Genomic DNA, 19744 nt, shown 5'->3' on the forward strand with positions numbered 1-19744 from the left:
CTTTAAAGAAGAGGGGGCACCCTCAAACACGCCAACATCCTTGATGGTTGTGATGAGCTCCAAAGAATAGGGGGCACCCTTGAACCATGTCAACATCCTTGATGCTTGTGATGAGCTTTAAAGAAGAGGGGGCATCCTCAAAACACATCAACAGCCTTGATGATTGTGATGAGCTCTGAGGAAGAGGGGGCACCCGTGAAACGTGTCAACATCTGCAGACCCTTGTGGCATCTTCCCAGTCTTTTCTTAAGATTATCCTTGATGATTGTAATGAGCTCTGAAGAAGAGGAATAACCCTCGAAACACATCAACATCCTTGATGATTGTGATGAGCTCTGAAGAAGAGGGGGCACCCTCTAAATATGTCAACATTCTTGGTAGTTGTGATGAGCTCTGAAGAAGAGGGGGCAACCTTTGAAATACGTCAACTTCCTTGATGGTTGTGATGAGCTCTAAAGAAGAGGGGGCACCCTCAAAACACATCAACATCCTTGATGATTGTGATGAGCTTTAAAGAAGAGGGGGCACCCTTGAAACACGTCAACATTATTGATGGTTGTGATGAGCTCTAAAGAATAGGGGGCACCTTTGAACCATGTCAACATCCTTGATGGTTGTGATGAGCTTTAAAGAAGAGGGGGCATCCTCAAAACACGTCAACAGCCTTGATGATTGTGATGAGCTCTGAAGAAGAGGGGGCACCCTCAAAACACGTCAACATCCTTGATGGTTGTGATGAGCTCTGAAGAAGAGGGGGCACCCTCAAATCAAGTCAACATCCTTGATGGTTGTGATGAGCTCTAAAGAAGAGGGGGCACCCTTGAAACTCATCAGCATCCTTGATGGTTGTGATGAGCTCTAAAGAAGAGGGGGCACCCTTAAAACAAATTAACAGCCTTGATGATTGTGATGAGCTCTGAAGAAGAGGGAGCACCCTCGAAACATGTCAACATCCTTGATGGTTGTGATGAGCTCTGAAGAAGAGGGGGCAACCTTTGAAATACGTCAACATCCTTGATGGTTGTGATGAGCTCTGAAGAAGAGGGAGCACCCTTGAAACATGTCAACATCCTTGATGGTTGTGATGAGCTCTGAAGAAGAGGGGGCACCCGTGAAACGTGTCAACATCTGCAGGCCCTTGTGGCATCTTTCCAGTCTTTTCTTTGATGGTTGTACCATGAATGCCGCCTTTCTTTACATATGAATGCTCCCGATATTTCCTTATGAATGACGGTTATTTACATTTAAACACAGGGTCTGCAGGTGAGTCATCTGTACACAACAATAGGGTAGAGCTGGGCAGCATTAGTAGCAGCACTTCACACTGAGATATCAGGACACAGCACAACACTAAAACTTCAAGGGACGAGGGAATTTAAACTGAGATAGTTGGCGAGTATGAGGCAGCAGCTTTGGGCCCAACAACAATGGCAGGGCCCAGGGCAGCTTCCCCCTTTTGCCCGGTATTAAAGACGGGCCTGCCTACAGCACAAACATGACGTTTCTTACTCACCTCTGCTCGGTCACACTATAGACCTCCCCTCTTTGACAACTGCTGATTCCGACTGGGTCAAAGTTGTGAAAAGATCTGAAAGCCACTCCAGAAATGGCCACCAAGGGGGAAGTGAAGCTAACGAGGACAGCTTTACTGCGATAAAAAGGGCGACTGAGGTCATGCATCACAGGGATCACCAATGGATTGTTTCGGCAGCTGAGAATATGAACACCTGCAAGAGAAGAAGGCGTGAGAACCGGACATTAGATGTTATCGTCGGTATTGAATCATACAAAAAAATGTAAGTAATATACAAATAAAAACAGGAAATGGACTATTTCTGATAGGTTTGTAAGGGAACATTGGTCTTCCATTCCTCCCTCCTCCAGGCACCTCCTCAGCAAGCTGTTTTCCAGAGTCGGTCTGTGTACATCTATAGACACACACAGTCCAGGTAAGCCATGTCCCCGCCCCCTCCTCAAGGAGTTTGACTGACAACAGCAAGTCTACGGCTCCTGCCATCCTCAGTATCTCCTGTGAGGCCAGGAAGTGAGGGGAGCGGTGCTGTAGCCGAGTCAGATACAGTGGCGGCTGGCGCTCAACATTTTTTGGGGGGCGCAAACAAAACTGAAAAAAAAAAAAAACACCATCAATTGCAGCCACTGTGCCCATCAAACGCAGCTACTGTGCCCATTAAAAACACAGCCACTGTGCCATCAATTGCCACCACTGTGCCATCAAAGGCAGCTACTGTACCCATCAATTGCTGCCACTGTGCCCATCAATTGCTGCCACTGTGCCCATCAATTTCTGCCCATGTGCTTATAAATTGCCGCTACTGTACCCATCAATTGCTGCCACTGTGCCCATCAATTGCTGCCACTGTGCCCATCAATTTCTGCCCATGTGCTTATAAATTGCCGCTACTGTACCCATCGATTGCTGACACTGTGCCCATCAATTTCTGCCTGTGTGCTTATAAATTGCCGCTACTGTGCCCATCAACTGCCACTACTGTGCCCATCAACTGCTGCCAGTGTGCCCATCAACTGCCGCTACTGTGCCCATCAAACTGCTGCCAGTGTGCCCATCAACTGCTGCCAGTATGCCCATCAACTGCTGCCAGTGTGTCGATCAACTGCCGTACTGTGCCCATCAACTGCTGCCAGTGTGCCCATCAACTGCCGCTACTGTGCCCATCAAACTGCTACCAGTATGCCCATCAACTGCCACCACTGTGCCCATCAACTGCTCCCAGTGTGCCCATCAAACTGCCGCTACTGTGCCCATCAAACTGCTACCAGTATGCCCATCAACTGCCGCCACTGTGCCCATCGACTGCTCCCACTGTGCCCATCAAACTTCTGCCAGTGTGTTCATCAACTGCTGCCAGTGTGCCCATCAAATGCCGCTACTGTGCCCACCAATTGCTGCCAGTGTGCATCCCCCGCACCGCACGGCACATACCTTGTCTCGGTGGAGCAGCGGGTCATGGCGGCGGTGTCCTCGACGCTCCTCGATGTCTTCTCCTATCCACTCTTCCCGTCCTCTGCTATGATTGGATGCCTGATAGGCGGCGTCCAATCACAGCGCCTGTCGTTTTTTTAGCCAATCAGGTGACATGTAACAGACCCGAACACCCGATTGGCTGAGAGGCGGGTCAATGTTAGGAAAGCGAATATTTAAAATATTAGGGGGCGTGGCAAAGGGTGTGTGTCCTATTTATGCATACTTTTGCTGGTAGGTGTCCCTCATTCCCATCTCAAAAAGTTGAGAGGTGTGCCCCTTTCTTCCCAATTGAACTTTGCCGCCTCTGACTTTGTGGAATCTATTTCATGAAGAATGAAGGCAAAGGGGGGGGGGGGGGGGGTCCAACCCGATACTAACAAGGTGTACCTGTGAGTGCGAGGCCTTAGGCGACCGCCTTAATTGCCTAATTATCAATTGAGCCTCCAGGCTACATGTGATCATTACATCAGAGCTGACATAAACGATCACGTGATGAGGAATCCCTTTGATTGGTTCCTTATGGTTAGTGGGACCATAGAGGGTGCAGGAGTGCCGCCCCCTCTCTTCTGTCACTCTCTCTTTCTCACCATAGATAGATCCATGCATTGCATAAATCTATCTATGGTCGCCACTGCTGACCCGTATTCATGTGCCCGACCCCCCTCAGGCAAATGAATTACAGCGGCGGGGGTGTTTTGGAAGCGCCTGATTAGAGCCTAATGCCGCATAAACCCGACGGGAAAACCGAGGACCGGCTTGGTCCCTTTTCCCCCGTGTACACATGGCCGGTTTGGTCGAGAAAACTGGCCCTGTGTAGGCTCCCTAGCAGTGTTTCCCTATGGGAAAACTGCCGATCAAAAAGGCGCCGCGATTCGCGACGAGAAAATTTAGAACATGTTCTAAATTTCCCCATCGTGATTCTGTGCGGTTTTCTCATTGGGAAAACTGCTGGAGAGCCTACACACGGCCGGTTTTCTCGTCCAAGACAGAAGTGTAGGAGAAATGAAGGACCCCTGCTCGTCGCTGTCACCCACTGTGCCGGGCAGATGGCGAGCGAGCGGGGGTCACATTCACACTGGCAGCATTTGGCACAGTGGCAGCATTTGATGGGCAGTTTGGACACAGTTGCAGCATTTGATGGCACAGTCGCTGCAATTGATGGGCACAGTGGCAGCATTTGATGGCACAGTGTTTGATGGGTATAGTGGCAGCATTTGATGGGCACAGTGTTTGATGGGCACAGTCTCAGCAATTGATGGCACAGTGGCTGCAATTGATGGCACAGCGTTTGATGGGCACAGTTACCGCATTTGATGGCACAGTGGCTGCAATTGATGACAGTGTTTGATGGGCACAGTTGCAGCGTTTGATGGGCACAGTCGCAGCATTTGATGGGCACAGTCGCAGCATTTGATGGCACAGTGGCTGCAATTGATAGCACAGTGGCTGCAATTGATGGCACAGTGTTTGATGGGCACAGTGGCAGCGTTTGGGCACAGTCTCAGAAATTGATGGCACAGTGGCTGCAATTGATGGCACAGTGTTTGATGGGCACAGTGGCAGCGTTTGATGGGAACAGTCTCAGCGTTTGATGGGCACAGTTACAACATTTAATGGCACAGTGGCTGCAATTGATGACAGTGTTTGATGGGCACAGTTGCAGCGTTTGATGGGCACAGTCGCAGCATTTGATGGGCACAGTCGCAGCATTTGATGGCACAGTGGCTGCAATTGATAGCACAGTGGCTGCAATTGATGGCACAGTGTTTGATGGGCACAGTGGCAGCGTTTGGGCACAGTCTCAGAAATTGATGGCACAGTGGCTGCAATTGATGGCACAGTGTTTGATGGGCACAGTGGCAGCGTTTGATGGGAACAGTCTCAGCGTTTGATGGGCACAGTTACAACATTTAATGGCACAGTGGCTGCAATTGATGACAGTGTTTGATGGGCACAGTGGCAGCGTTTGATGGGCACAGTCGCAGCATTTGATGGGCACAGTCGCAGCATTTGATGGCACAGTGGCTACAATTAATGGCACAGTGGCTGCAATTGAGGGCACAGTGTTTGATGGGCACAGTGGCAGCGTTTAGGCACAGTCTCCGAAATTGATGGCACAGTGGCTGCAATTGATGGCACAGTGTTTGATGGGCACAGTGGCAGCGTTTGATGGGCACAGTCGCAGCATTTGATGGGCACAGTCGCAGCATTTGATGGCACAGTGTTTGATGGGCACAGTCTCAGAAATTGATGGCACAGTGGCTGCAATTGATGACGCAGTCACAGTGTTTGATGGGCACAGTGACTGAAATTAATGGCACAGTGGCAGCGTTTGATGGGCACAGTGGCTGCAATTGATGGCACAGTGGCTGCGTTTGATGTTTTTTTTTTTTGTTTGTTTGCGCCCCCCCCCCCCCCCCAAAAAATTTTTTAGCACCAGCCGCCACTGGTGGGACCCCAGCAGACTTTGACAGCCAAGACTAAGAGCCAAACGGTGGAGTATTTATTAATATGACCTTGGCATGGATGCACCATGCTGGGGAAGGTTCTTACACAGATTGTAGACCTCCACCCCCCGGTCCTGTAGTCGCAGGCGGGAAGGGGTGAATAAATAATGTGCTGGTAAGCTGGCGACGTAGTAGTAGAGTATAAATACATCTGCTGACGTGTACGTCTTCAGCACTTTCCTGTAGAGAGAAGTGCTCACACACGGGTACTAACAAACATCTGTGGTGGTGGCAATGGCCGAAAAAAAAATCCACAACAATGGTGAGAAGTAAAAATCCTAAACACAAAATACGGGATAAAACGTAATCTAACTCCTATGAAGATATAGACCAGGCGCAGCTGTAATGTTATCAAAAGGCTGTTTGAATAAATACTTAGTAACAGAGTAGACTTTACCAAGGTCATGCATCTGTTCCTTGACATCGATAAGCTGAACACTTATGGTCTCCGGCTTCTCGTAACTGTAAATCGTCCCATCGGTTACCAAATGAACCACCGCGGCGGCGACGACAGCATGCTGAGAAAAATCGGCCTGTTCGAATTTAGAAATTAAAGACGCTTTTAATATCATAGAAAAAAATGATTACCGACCAATTTTTCAAGCTGTAACAGATTGTAATGGAGTACCTAGACCCAAATGCAATATTTTTAGGCATTTTTCTTTATTTCTAATAGGAATAGTGCCTATCTTGGTATCAGTGGGAGGAATAGTGTCCCATCATTGGTGTCAGTGGGAGGAATAGTGTCCCATCTTTGGTATCAGTGGGAGGAATAGTGTCCCATCATTTGTGTCAGTGGGGGGAATAGTGTCCCATCATTGGTGTCAGTGGGAGGAATAGTGTCCCATCTTTGGTATCAGTGGGAGGAATAGTGTCCCATCATTGGTGTCAGTAAGAGGAATAGTGTCCCATCTTTGGTATCAGTGAGAGGAATAGTGTCCCATCATTGGTGTCAGTAAGAGGAATAGTGTCCCATCTTTGGTATCAGTGGGAGGAATAGTGTCCCATCATTGGTGTCAGTGGGAGGAATAGTGTCCCATCTTTGGTATCAGTGGGAGGAATAGTGTCCCATCATTTGTGTCAGTGGGGGGAATAGTGTCCCATCATTGGTGTCAGTGGGAGGAATAGTGTCCCATCTTTGGTATCAGTGGGAGGAATAGTGTCCCATCATTGGTGTCAGTAAGAGGAATAGTGTCCCATCTTTGGTATCAGTGAGGCCCCGTACTCACGACCAAACATGTCTGCTGAAACTGGTCTGCGGACCAGTTTCAGCAGACATGTTTGGCCGTGTGTTGGCCCGAGCGGACCATTTTGGGACGGATCGGACAGGTTTCCAGCGGACAACTGTTTCCCGGACTTGTTTTAAAACAGTCCGCTGGAAACCTGTCCGCCCGGACATGTACGGTCGTCTGTACAGACCTACCGTACATGTCCTGCCGCCCGCATCCCTCGCATGCGTCGAATGACTTCGACGCATGCGTGGAAGCATATTTAAGGCGGCCCGCCCACGTCGCCGCGTCATTGTCGCGGCGACACCGCGTCATCGACGCGGCGACACCGCGGACACGCCCCGCGTAATGTTTACGCGCGGGCTTCTGTTCGATGGTGTGTATAGCCATCGAACAGAAGTCCCCGGGCAGTCCCCGGCCAGACATGTCCGATGGAAACGGTCTGCAGACCGTTTTCATCGGACATGTCCTGCCGTGAGTACAAGGCCTGAGAGGAATAGTGTCCCATCATTGGTGTCAGTAAGAGGAATAGTGTCCCATCTTTGGTATCAGTGGGAGGAATCGTTTCCCATCATTGGTATCAGTGAGAGGAATAGTGTCCCATCATTGGTGTCAGTAAGAGGAATAGTGTCCATCATTGGTATCAGTGGGAGGAATCGTTTCCCATCATTGGCATCAGTGAGAGGAATAGTGTCCCATCTTTACTATCAGTGGGAGGATTAGTGTCCATCATTGGTGTCAGTGGGAGGAATAGTGTCCCATCCCTGGTATGAGTGGGAGGAATAGTGTCCCATCATTGGTATCAGTGGGAGGAATAGTGTCCCATCCCTGGTATCAGTGGGAGGAATAGTGTCCCATCATTGGTGTCAGTGGGAGGAATAGTGTCCCATCTTTGGTATCAGTGGGAGGAATAGTGTCCCATCATTTGTGTCAGTGGGGGGAATAGTGTCCCATCATTGGTGTCAGTGGGAGGAATAGTGTCCCATCTTTGGTATCAGTGGGAGGAATAGTGTCCCATCATTGGTGTCAGTAAGAGGAATAGTGTCCCATCTTTGGTATCAGTGAGAGGAATAGTGTCCCATCATTGGTGTCAGTAAGAGGAATAGTGTCCCATCTTTGGTATCAGTGGGATGAATAGTGGCCTATTTCTGGAGTTGTTGTTCTCCATGAATAAGCCCCAAGGGCGAGACAAAACAAGAGGGAGTTGTGGTCTGGATGAATTGAGCTGAGGCTGCTATTACCTGCTGTCATCTGCTAACCACTTGGGCTGGGTGGGGTGTGCGGCGGCCGGGCGATCTCTTATAATTTTTGTCAGTAGCAGGAATTATGGCCCACTGTTGGCTTCAGTGGGTGGAACACTGCCTTGTATCAGTTGGAGAAATAGTGCCATAAGGTCCAGGAACAAGGCAAGCATAGGGCCACGGTTCAAAGACCACAGATCTAGAGTACTACTATCCGGTAATAACCAAGGACAAGGGAGATCTTCCAATGGTAGCACTTGCTTCCCTTCTAAGAAGTAAAGGGAAATCTCCCTGATAGGCCACAGATAGCAACACAAAAAAGTGTCAGGGGTTTTACCCAAATCCCTACTTAATCCAAAATTAAAATTTTAAATGTAGTTTTTTAAGTGTGTGAAATATTGAATAATGTCTCTTACCTTTAACCAAAAATGTATTTCATCCGGCTTGGCCTTGCATGGATACCAAGCATACTGGGATACGGTTTTATCTAATTTCGACACCTTCGTTTGGCAAACCTGGAAAATAAGTGGAATACATAATTACTGTTTCTTGATTGACAAACTGAAATATCCACCATGACACATCTGGAATGTTAACATTTTGTATAGGCAGCTTTGTTATGTCCCACTGCCCACACTATGTTCTCTGGTAGCTCTCCCCCAACTGTCCACACTATGTTCTATGGTAGCTCTCCCCCAACTGTCCACACTATGTTCTCTGGTAGCTCGTCCCCAACTGTCCACCCTATGTTCTCTGGTAACTCTCCCCCAACTGTCCACACTATGTTCTCTGGTAGCTCTCCCCCAACTGTCCACACTATGTTCTCTGGTATCTCTCCCCCAACTGTCCACACTATGTTCTCTGGTAGCTCTCCCCCCAACTGTCCACACTATGTTCTCTGGTAGCTCTCCCCCCAACTGTCCACATTATGTTCTCTGGTAGCTCTCCCCCAACTGTCCACACTATGCTCTCTGGTAGCTCTCCCCCCACTGTCCACACTATATTCTCTGGTAGCTCTCCCCCAACTGTCCACACTATGTTTTCTGGTAGCTCTCCCCCAACTGTCCACACTGTGTTCTCTGGTAACTCTCCCCCAACTGTCCACATTGTGTTCTCTGGTAGCTCTCCCCCCACTGTCCACACTATGTTCTCTGGTAGCTCTCCCCCAACTGTCCACACTATGTTTTCTGTTAGCTCTCCCCCAACTGTCCACACTATGTTCTCTGGTAGCTCTCTCCCCCAACTGTCCATACTATGTTCTCTTGTATTTCCCGGTCTTTCCCAGCGACGTACAAGGGTGCGTCAGAGGGGGCGGGGTCACGTGACGGGTGGCCGCTTCCCCTATATAAGAAATGTCAGAGCTCCAGCGCGTCATTCCGCTGGGCTGTGTCCAGCGGAGAGAGGAGCTCGCCTGCTGTGCTCTGGACGGATGGATCTTCTCATCGCTGGACCGGACTGCTGATCACCCGTCGCTGGAGAGATCATCCGTCGCTGGATAGAAGACCACGTTGGAGCGGGGGGGGGGGGGGCTGGACCGACAGTGGATTTACATCGCTGTTTTTTTGTTTTTTTTATTAATAAAGGATTTTTTTCTACGATGTCTGTGTGTTTTTTTTAACTATTTACACTTCCTTCGTGAAATGGTAGAGGTACAATGTACCCCATTACCAATTCACATAGGGGGGGCCAGGATCTGAGGGTCCCCTTTGTTGAAGGGGTCTTCCAGATTCTGATAAGCCCCCCGCCCGCAGACCCCCACAACCACCGGGCAAGGGTTGTGGGGATGAGGCCCTTGTCCCCATCAACATGGGGACATCCTCCCCATGTTGAGGGCATGTGGCCTGGTGCGGTTCAGGAGAGGGGGGGGGGTCGCACTCTGTCCTTTAACAGGTTCTAAAGTTTACATTAACATTTGGTGTGTTCGCAAGTTCTGATGCGAACCGAACAGGGGAGTGTTCGGCTCATCCTTACTGATGATCACCAATGTAAGGGACATTCTTCTCACTGATCACCAATGTAAGGAACATTCTTCTCACTGATCGCCAATGTAAGGGGCATTCTTCCCACTGATCACCAATGTAAGGAACATTCTTCCCACTGATCACCAATGTAAGGGGCATTCAAGACTACCATGAGTGTAGTCTGGAGAGTCTTTTTAATGTGAATATATGGAGGACGTCCCCATTAATCTCTGTGATTTACAAAGGAAAAATATTACCATTTTATTCATTCAGCTAACCTTAAATATGAGAAGTACATTGGATTATTTTAGCATTAACATTTTCAAAGAACAAGGCAAGACTCAAACATCCTTTGGCAACGTTGGTGACGAGCCCAATTTCCTGCTATTAGACTCTCACTGCTCGCTTTCTGTCGGGATCTGCCCTTTCATATGCGTCCCAAGTGAGGCTTATTAAGGAATTTTACAAGCCTGCCTATCCTGGTTTTCCCTTTATTTCGTGTCACTACGGCCCAGGATACAGAAAAGCTTCGCCCCTATTTATGCATGGATGGTGGCTCATCCGTAAGACAGCAAGATTTTCCTTCTCATTCTCACTTCATTAAAGGGTTGTTGCTACAACACAACAAACTCAACAACTAACCTGCAGATCACAAAACACTTGAGATTCCTTCGTTAGTTGTCGGTGGGATTTGTGAATGTGGATCGAAGGGAAACTTTGAATAGAAGGTCTCAATTTCTCGGCAGAATATCAGTGGTAGAGCGTTGTACTGTGGTCAGGGCCGCCATCAGGGGGTACAGGCAGTACACCTGTAAGGGGTCCAGAAGACCGCAAGGGCCCGGATGGCAACACCCTATGTTTTATATTTATTTTTTACTTATTTTTTTTTTATTATTATTATTTGTTCGTCCGTACCCAAAGCCCCCCTCCCCGGATGGCAACCCCTCTTCTAGAAATAGAACATGTTTTATTTTTTCCGATCCTATCGGAAAATTCCGATCGCCTATGTGGAGAAAAAAAAAACACGCATCCTCAGAATCAAGTCGATGCATGCTCGGAAGCATCAAACTTAATTTTTCTCGGCTTGTTGTAGTGTTTTTTACGTCACCGCATTTTGGTCTGACAGTGTGTATGCAAGACAAGCTTGAACGGAATTCCGTCGGAAAATTTCATCGGATTTTAGGCCATCAGAAATTCCGATCGTGTGTACGGGGCATAACAGTCTCCCTACAAGCAGCTCAATTAACAAAATGTGAAGTTTTTGATACAGCAAAAAATACATAAAAACATTACAACATCATTTGGTTCATCTCTACTCAAGAGCACCTTGGAGATATTTGTTCTCGAAAAGGTCAACAATTTGATAAAAAGAAAACTATTTCAGAGTTCTTTGCCCTGACCTTTATACTAATAGGACTGCAGCTAACCCCTCCCCCCTTCCATGGCCTCTGCTACACCATTTCCCTCCATTTCTGCCTTTCCCACGTGGCATGGCCACCACGTTCCCCTGGCTCTTGGCCACCAGGTCTCCTGTGGTTTGGCCTTCAAGTCCCTCAACTGTGTCCTATAACCCTGTCCTGCTCTTCACTGCATCCTCTCTTCCTGTCCTCATCGGCAAAACAGCCCATATGTCAGATGACTTAGGAAACCCTCTACGAGTTCCTCTTCCTCTGTTTTTCAATTTGGATTCTGCTAGTGAAGGTAAAATATTTCCGCTTTGCCAGACTTCCACTAAAAGATCACTTTCATGGCTAAACTTCAATCCATGATAAACCAACCCAAAAAAAAAAGCTATGATCAAAGGGAAGCAAAATTTTGTCCAAGTCCAGTGAAACGAAAATGCTTTTTTTTGTTCTTTTTAAGCTCCCTAAATATGTCCAATGACATGAAAACTGAATCCAGGAGATGGGCTTTTGGCCGAAAATCAAAGACAAGAACATTTTTTTATTATCCGAATTTCCCGACAGGAAAGGTCTGATGTAAGCTTTTGGTCGGAAACTCTGAGGCCCTGTACACATGTCCGAGAAACTCGATGAGCAAAACACATCGTTTTGCTCGTCGAGTTCCTTGTGAAGCCGCCGAGGATCTCGGCGAGCTAAGTTTCCCCATTGACTAACGAGGAAATAGAGAACATGTTCTCTATTTGGCTCGACGAGTTCCTCGTCGGTTTCCTAGGCCAAAAGTGTACACACGACCGGTTTCCTCGGCAGAATACGTCTCCCATCAAGTTTCTGGCTGAATTCTGCCGAGAAACTCGGTCGTGTGTACGGGGCCTGATCGTGTGTAGGCTCCATCTGACTTTTTCTGTCGGAATTTCCGACAGCAAAAATTTTAGAGCTGATTCTCAATTTTTCCGACAAGAAAAGTTCGATGTGAGATTTTGGTCGGAAATTCCGACCGTGTGTAGGCTTCATCTAACTTTATCTGTCGTAATTTCCGACAGCAAAAATTTGAGAGCAGGTTCTCGATTTTTCCAATAAGAAAAGTCCGATGTGAGCTTTTGGTTGGAAATTCCGACCGTCTGTATGCTCCATCAAACTTTTTCTGTCGGAATTTCCGATACCAAAAAATTAAGAGCTGGTTCTCAATTTTTCCGACAAGAAAAGTCCGATGTGAGCTTTTGGTTGGAAATTCCGACCGTGTAGGCTCCACCTGACTTTTTCTGTCGGAATTTCCGACAGCAAAAATTTGAAAGCTGGTTCTCGATTTTTCCGACAAGAAAAGTTTTTGTCGGAAATTCCTTTTGTCTGTATGCAATTCTGACACACCAAAAAAAAAAACAAGCATGCCCGGAATCAAGTCGGAAGCATTGAACTTTATTTTTCTCCGCTCGTCGTAGTGTTGTACGTCACCGCGTTCTTGATGGTCGGAATTTTGTGTGACCATGTGTATGCAACACAAGTTTGAGCCAAAATTCCGTCGGAAAAAAATCCATGGTTTTCTTGTCTGAATTTCCGATCGTGTGTATGGGGCATTAGAAAATAACTACCACTCTCTCCTTCACCTGTCTATCACCAATAAATTCATGTATTGCATGAATCTATCTATTGTCGCCACCCATTCAGGTGTCCGGCCCCTTGTTGGGTCTGGTGCTTGGGTCTGTTACCTGTCCTGTCACCTGATTGGCTGAAGCGACAGGCGCTGTGATTGGACGCCTATCAGACGTCCAATCATAGCAGAGGAAAGGAAGAGGACGGGAGAAGACATGGAGGACTCAGAGTGTAGAGGACAGCGCCGTGACCCGAGACAAGTGCCGGGCGGGCGAGGGATGCACACTGGTGGCAATTGATGGGGCACACTGGCAGCAATTGATGGGGCACACTGGCAGCAATTGATGGGCACAGTGGCGGCAATTGATGGGGCACACTGGCAGAAATTGATGGGCACACTGGCATCAATTGATGGACACAGTGGTGGAAATTGATGGGGCACACTGGCAGCAATTCATGGGGCACACTGGCAGCAATTGATGGGGTACACTGGCAGCAATTGATGGGGTACACTGGCAGAAATTGATGGGTACAATAGCTGCGTTTGATGGGCACAGTGAAGTTGCAATTGATGTTTTTTTTTTCAGCTGTTTGCACCCCCCCCCCCAAAAAAAAAATTTGGAGCACCAGCCACCACTGACTACTAGGAATGAGGAATTGGTGATACCCTCAACATGGAGGGGTGTTTTGGGGCAGGGAGTCATCAGCTATGGAAAATGGAAATGGAAATGGAATGGCGATGGAAAATTAAGGGAAAAAAAACAAAAAACAGGTCCCTCCCAATCCATATTTTTGGTGTCCCCTCCAAAATCCATAGAAGACCTATATCCAAATATGCAGTCTGGCAGGTCAGGAAAGGAGGAAGGGATGACAGAGTGCACTACCCCACCCTGAACCATATAGGTCACGTACCCTCAACATGGAGGGGTGCTTTGGGGAAGGGAGGGGGATGCCGCTGGCATCCTTCACAACCAATGAGTCATCAGCTATGGAAAATAGAATGGCAATAGAAAATTAAGAAAAAAACTAAAAAAATGGTCCCTCCAAATCCAAACTAGGCTCTTCAGGACTGGTATGGATTTTGAGGGGAACCCCAATGCCAAAATAAAAAAAAAGGTTGTGGTGTCCCCTACAGAATCCACAGAAGACCTATATCCGAGCATGCAGTGTGGCAGGTCAGGAAAGCACCCCCCTCCTCAAACCATACCAGGTTACGTACCCTCAACATAGAGGGGTGCTTTGGGGCAGGGAGGTGGATGCCTCTGGCATCCTTCACAACCAATGAGTGATCAGCCATGGAAAATTGAATGGCAATGAAAAATTATGAAAACAAATGTTGTGGGGTCCCTCCCAATCCACACGTCATGTCTGGTATGGATTTTGAGGGGAACCCCAATGCCAAAAAGAGAAAAAAAAGTGTGTACCCTCCAAAATCCATACCAGACCTATTTTTCGAGCATGCAGTCTGGCAGGTTAGGAAAGGAAGGGGGATGAGCGCACCCTTGACCTTTACCATACCCACAGCGCCTTGACCTTTACCGACACCTAATCCTTGCCCTGCCAGCTGATTTGGATTTCCTTGCTATTGACCTCAGATTGGACTACTATCTGAAGTCAGCCTGCCTTTTGGCCACGGATCTGACCCTGACTACACTCTGAACATTGCCTGCCCTGAACCTGGACTGCCTTTAGACCACCCTGCCTGTCTGCCAAACGCAAGTGCCTGTTTGCTGTGCTTAGCTTGTGGTAGCCAGGAACAATAGTTTAGTGCCAGGGGTCAGACTATGGCCAGTAATGCCCCGTAAACACAATCTGAATTTCCGATAGAAAAAGTCAGATGGGGTTTTTTCATCGGAAATTACGATGAATTCCATCGGGGTTTAGATATAGAACATGTTCTATATTTTTCCAATGGAATTCCGTCAGAATTCCGATGTGATTTGGCCAGATCTGAGGGATCTGGGGTGTATAGGGGGTAGCAATTCTTAGGGTATCTTGGGTGGCTATATTGCTAGAGATATCAGAGATATAGAGGGTCCACAGTGTAGGGGGTATCAGGGATGTAGTGGGGTCATAATACAAGGGGTATTTTATGGTATATGGTTTTGGTGCTGGGGGAATATCTAGGGTGTAGAGGGGTCATAGTGCTGGGGGAGAAATCTGGGGTGTAGAGGGGTCAGAGTGCTGGGGGGATATCTAGGGTGTAGAGGGGTCATAGTGCTGGGGGGATATCTGGGGTGTAGAGGGGTCAGAGTGCTGGGGGGATATCTGGGGTGTAGAGGAGTCAGAGTGCTAGGGGGATAACTGGGGTGTAGAGGGGTCAGAGTGCTGGGGGGGATATCTGGGGTGTAGAGGGGTCAGAGTGCTGGGGGGATATCTGGGGTGTAGAGGGGTCAGAGTACTGGGGGGATATCTGGGGTGTAGAGGGGTCAGAGTGCTGGGGGGATATATGGGGTGTAGAGGGGTCAGAGTGCTGGGGGGATATCTGGGGTGTAGAGGGGTCAGAGTTCTGGGGGGATATCTGGGGTGTAGAGGGGCCAGAGCATTACTTTGCCCAGGGGCCCATAATGCTATTAAGACTGCCCTGGTTCTATGGGTTTAAAAAAAGACACCATCTAGTTCAACCAACAGAAATCCAATCCATATACAGAACCCTGGAGGTTGATCCAGAGGAAGACAAAACAAACAAACCTCTACAAAGTACAGTATGGTCCACTCTGCTCTAGTGGGGAGAAATACATTTCTTGATAGTCCCGTGGGAGCGATCAGATCTTATAATCAAAGGTGAGAACGTCCCAGAAATACAAAGTCCCAGGATTAGGTCAATGAAACAAGTATGAGAGAATCCTATATATTCCTACCTGGTTGGCTGCAGGTTGGCCACTGACTACCCACCCCGGGCAATCTTCATCATGATGGGAAACGGTAACATTTGAAGCCCACTGGTCCACAAAGCCACTCGGAGTGTAGACCCCGCAGTCTTTAATGCTCGTCATCCTCTCAAATTCTTCACAGACTCCATCGCCGTCGTGGTAATAACACCGGCTGGGTTCATCTGCAAAGACAAAACAATCACCAATGTAAGGAACATTCTTCCCACTGATCACCAATGTAAGGAACATTCTTCCCACTGATCACCAATGTAAGGGACATTCTTCTCACTGATCACCAATGTAAGGGACATTCTTCCCACTGATCACCAATGTAAGGGACATTCTTCTCACTGATCACCAATGTAAGGAACATTCTTCCCACTGATCACCAATGTAAGGAACATTCTTCCCACTGATCACCAATGTAAGGAACATTCTTCCCACTGATCACCAATTTAAGGAACATTCTTCCCACTGATCACCAATGTAAGGAACATTCTTCCCACTGATCACCAATGTAAGGAACATTCTTCTCACTGATCACCAATGTAAGGAACATTCTTCTCACTGATCACCAATGTAAGGAACATTCTTCTCACTGATCACCAATGTAAGGAACATTCTTCTCACTGATCACCAATGTAAGGGACATTCTTCTCACTGATCACCAATGTAAGGAACATTCTACTCACTGATCACCAATGTAAGGAACATTCTTCCCACTGATCACCAATGTAAGGGACATTCTTCTCACTGATCACCAATGTAAGGGACATTCTACTCACTGATCACCAATGTAAGGAACATTCTTCCCACTGATCACCAATGTAAGGGACATTCTTCTCACTGATCACCAATGTAAGGGAAATTCTTCTCACTGATCACCAATGTAAGAAACATTCTTCTCACTGATCACCAATGTAAGGAACATTCTTCTCACTGATCACCAATGTAAGGGACATTCTTCCCACTGATCACCAATGTAAGGGACATTCTTCTCACTGATCACCAATGTAAGGAACATTCTTCTCACTGATCACCAATGTAAGGGACATTCTTCCCACTGATCACCAATGTAAGGAACATTCTTCTCACTGATCACCAATGTAAGGGACATTCTTCTCACTGATCACCAATGTAAGGGACATTCTTCCCACTGATCACCAATGTAAGGGACATTCTTCTCACTGATCACCAATGTAAGGAACATTCTTCTCACTGATCACCAATGTAAGGGAACATTCTTCTCACTGATCACCAATGTAAGGAACATTCTTCTCACTGATCACCAATGTAAGGAACATTCTTCCCACTGATCACCAATGTAAGGGACATTCTTCTCACTGATCACCAATGTAAGGGACATTCTTCTCACTGATCACCAATGTAAGGAACATTCTTCTCACTGATCACCAATGTAAGGGACATTCTTCCCACTGATCACCAATGTAAGGGACATTCTTCTCACTGATCACCAATGTAAGGGACATTCTTCTCACTAATCACCAATGTAAGGGACATTCTTCTCACTGATCACCAATGTAAGGGACATTCTTCCCACTGATCACCAATGTAAGGAACATTCTTCTCACTGATCACCAATGTAAGGAACATTCTTCTCACTGATCACCAATGTAAGGAACATTCTTCTCACTGATCACCAATGTAAGGAACATTCTTCCCACTGATCACCAATGTAAGGAACATTCTTCTCACTGATCACCAATGTAAGAGACATTCTTCCCACTGATCATCACATTAATGTATCATGAGTTGTAGACATAATAATCTTTAGCAGGGGGTCTCTGAGATGGGGAAGTTATTTGAAGGGTTCCTCTGTGTTGGGAAAGGTTGGCCTAGTTCTTGTTATTTGGCTTCAAATATAAAAAAAAAAAAAAAGAGGATAAAAGAATTTTGTTTTCACACTCGAGCAATCTCTCCTCCGCTGATTATATACATCTGTATGAAAAAATAAATAAAGGGGCCCCTTTTTTTCTGAGTCTGTTTCTTCAGGAAAAGTTCCAACAACAACACGTCCCGTGCCGCATCTCCATCAATCCGAGGGGAAGGAGATATTCCGCGCTCGCATTGTCTCCGATATTGAAATTCTTCGAATAGATTTGAGCCCTCAGAATATCTCTTGGATGTTTTCTCCTGATCTTTCCTTTACTGCGGCGGTGACGGGTTATTGGCAGAGCGGCTGTCATTGGTCGGTCCCATGTAGAGCAAACAATGTACTGTTTATGCCGCGGTCTGTTCGTTGTTTTACATCTCCACACAAGGAAACCCAACAAAATGGACTTCCAATGAATAGATGTTTCTTCAGATATTTCCAGACACGCGGAGCGCAGAGCTGCCAGCGGGATGGACGCGATGCTCCACTGACCCCTTTCCATCCTGGTGCGGTTCAGGCCCCGCCCCCTGACCATGGTGGTGTTGGCAGCTATGGGGATCAGAATTCAGTTGTAGACACAACTAACTCAGTAAAAGACGGGGACTTGTGGTGGAGAACTCGGCAACGAACCGTGTCCAAGGCTTTGTAGAGCATGGAATGGGAATAGGAGAGATGATGATTTGGCCCAAGCTTGACCTTTGGGTACAAATGTGGTCCTTGCTCATTTTTCATAGTTGGATATCACTGATCTACGACACCAAACTTTCTTGACTTTATCTGGCCCTTGAGACACTATTCCTCCTACTGATACCAATGATGGGACACTATTCCTCCTAATGATACCAATGATGGGACACTATTCCTTCCATTGACACCAATCATGGGACACTATTCCTCCCACTGATACCAATGATGGGACACTATTCCTCCTACTGATTCCAATGATGGGACACTATTCCTCCTACTGACACCAATGATGGGACACTATTCCTCCCACTGATACCAATGATGGGACACTATTCCTCCCACTGATACCAATGATGGGTCACTATTCCTCCTACTGATACCAATGATGGGTCACTATTCCTCCCACTGACACCAATGATGGGACACTATTCCTCCCACTGATACCAATGATGGGACACTATTCCTCCCACTGATACCAATGATGGGACACTATTCCTCCCACTGATACCAATGATGGGACACTATTCCTCCCACTGACACCAATGATGGGACACTATTCCTCCCACTGATACCAATGATGGGACACTATTCTTTTATTTTATTTATTTATTATTATTTTTTTTTCTTTCATTTATGTTGTTTAAATTATTATTATTATTATTATTATTATTATTAATATTATTATTATATATTGTTTTGTTTTCTTACCTTTATTTTCTTTTTGGATATTTTGCTGTACAATTGTGAAAACTCAACATTCATTTTTCAAAAAAAAAAAAAAAATCTCTCAGATCCAGTGGCGGTGAGTTCATAGTGGGCGCAGGAGCCCATGCATACTAGCTCCTTATGCCTTTCTCTTGCAGGTTTTTTTTTTTAAATAAATGTTTTACAGGGTTTACTTCCTCTTTAAGACTTGGATTCCATTAAAGTTCATGTAGGTGTAAAGTCAGGCGTCCCGATACTTTTGGCAACACGCCACCCAATTGCAAATTGATACATTAGTCTAAATATTTTGATATATTTGGGGGCCCTTCTCACTTCCGAAACAGGGCTGTAAAGCCGCTTGCATCACTTTTTTTTTTTCCATAAACAATTTTATTGAGAGATAATAAAGCAGTACAATACAGTACCGTATACAGACCTGGAAAGTACATGGAATTAGATTGATGAATGGTAACATTGCATATACAGCTAACAACAGGGTGTTGGGGTAAGCATGTCTGAACTGAGCACTATCCCATCTTCTGGGATTGATACATTTTGGAAAAATGGCCTATGATTAAACCATGACAAGGAGCAATATCTAAGAAAATAGTGGAGAGAAAGAAGGGAGAAGGGGGTGTGAGAGATAGAGGAAG

General features: G+C 46.7%; 1 protein-coding gene across 1 annotated transcript in view; it reads right to left on the reverse strand.

Moving 5' to 3' along the window:
- Positions 1-19744, reverse strand: part of PAPPA (pappalysin 1) — a 327700-nt gene that overhangs the window by 76396 nt on the left and 231560 nt on the right. The window contains exons 10-13 of the mRNA XM_040322751.1: positions 15794-15987; positions 8398-8496; positions 5909-6044; positions 1514-1727 (exon numbers count right to left, since the gene is read on the reverse strand). Coding sequence (XP_040178685.1) covers positions 1514-1727; positions 5909-6044; positions 8398-8496; positions 15794-15987 — 643 coding nt within the window. The remainder of the gene's footprint in view (positions 1-1513; positions 1728-5908; positions 6045-8397; positions 8497-15793; positions 15988-19744) is intronic.

This window comes from Rana temporaria, chromosome 9, assembly GCF_905171775.1.
Source record: "Rana temporaria chromosome 9, aRanTem1.1, whole genome shotgun sequence".
Lineage (NCBI taxonomy): Eukaryota > Metazoa > Chordata > Amphibia > Anura > Ranidae > Rana > Rana temporaria.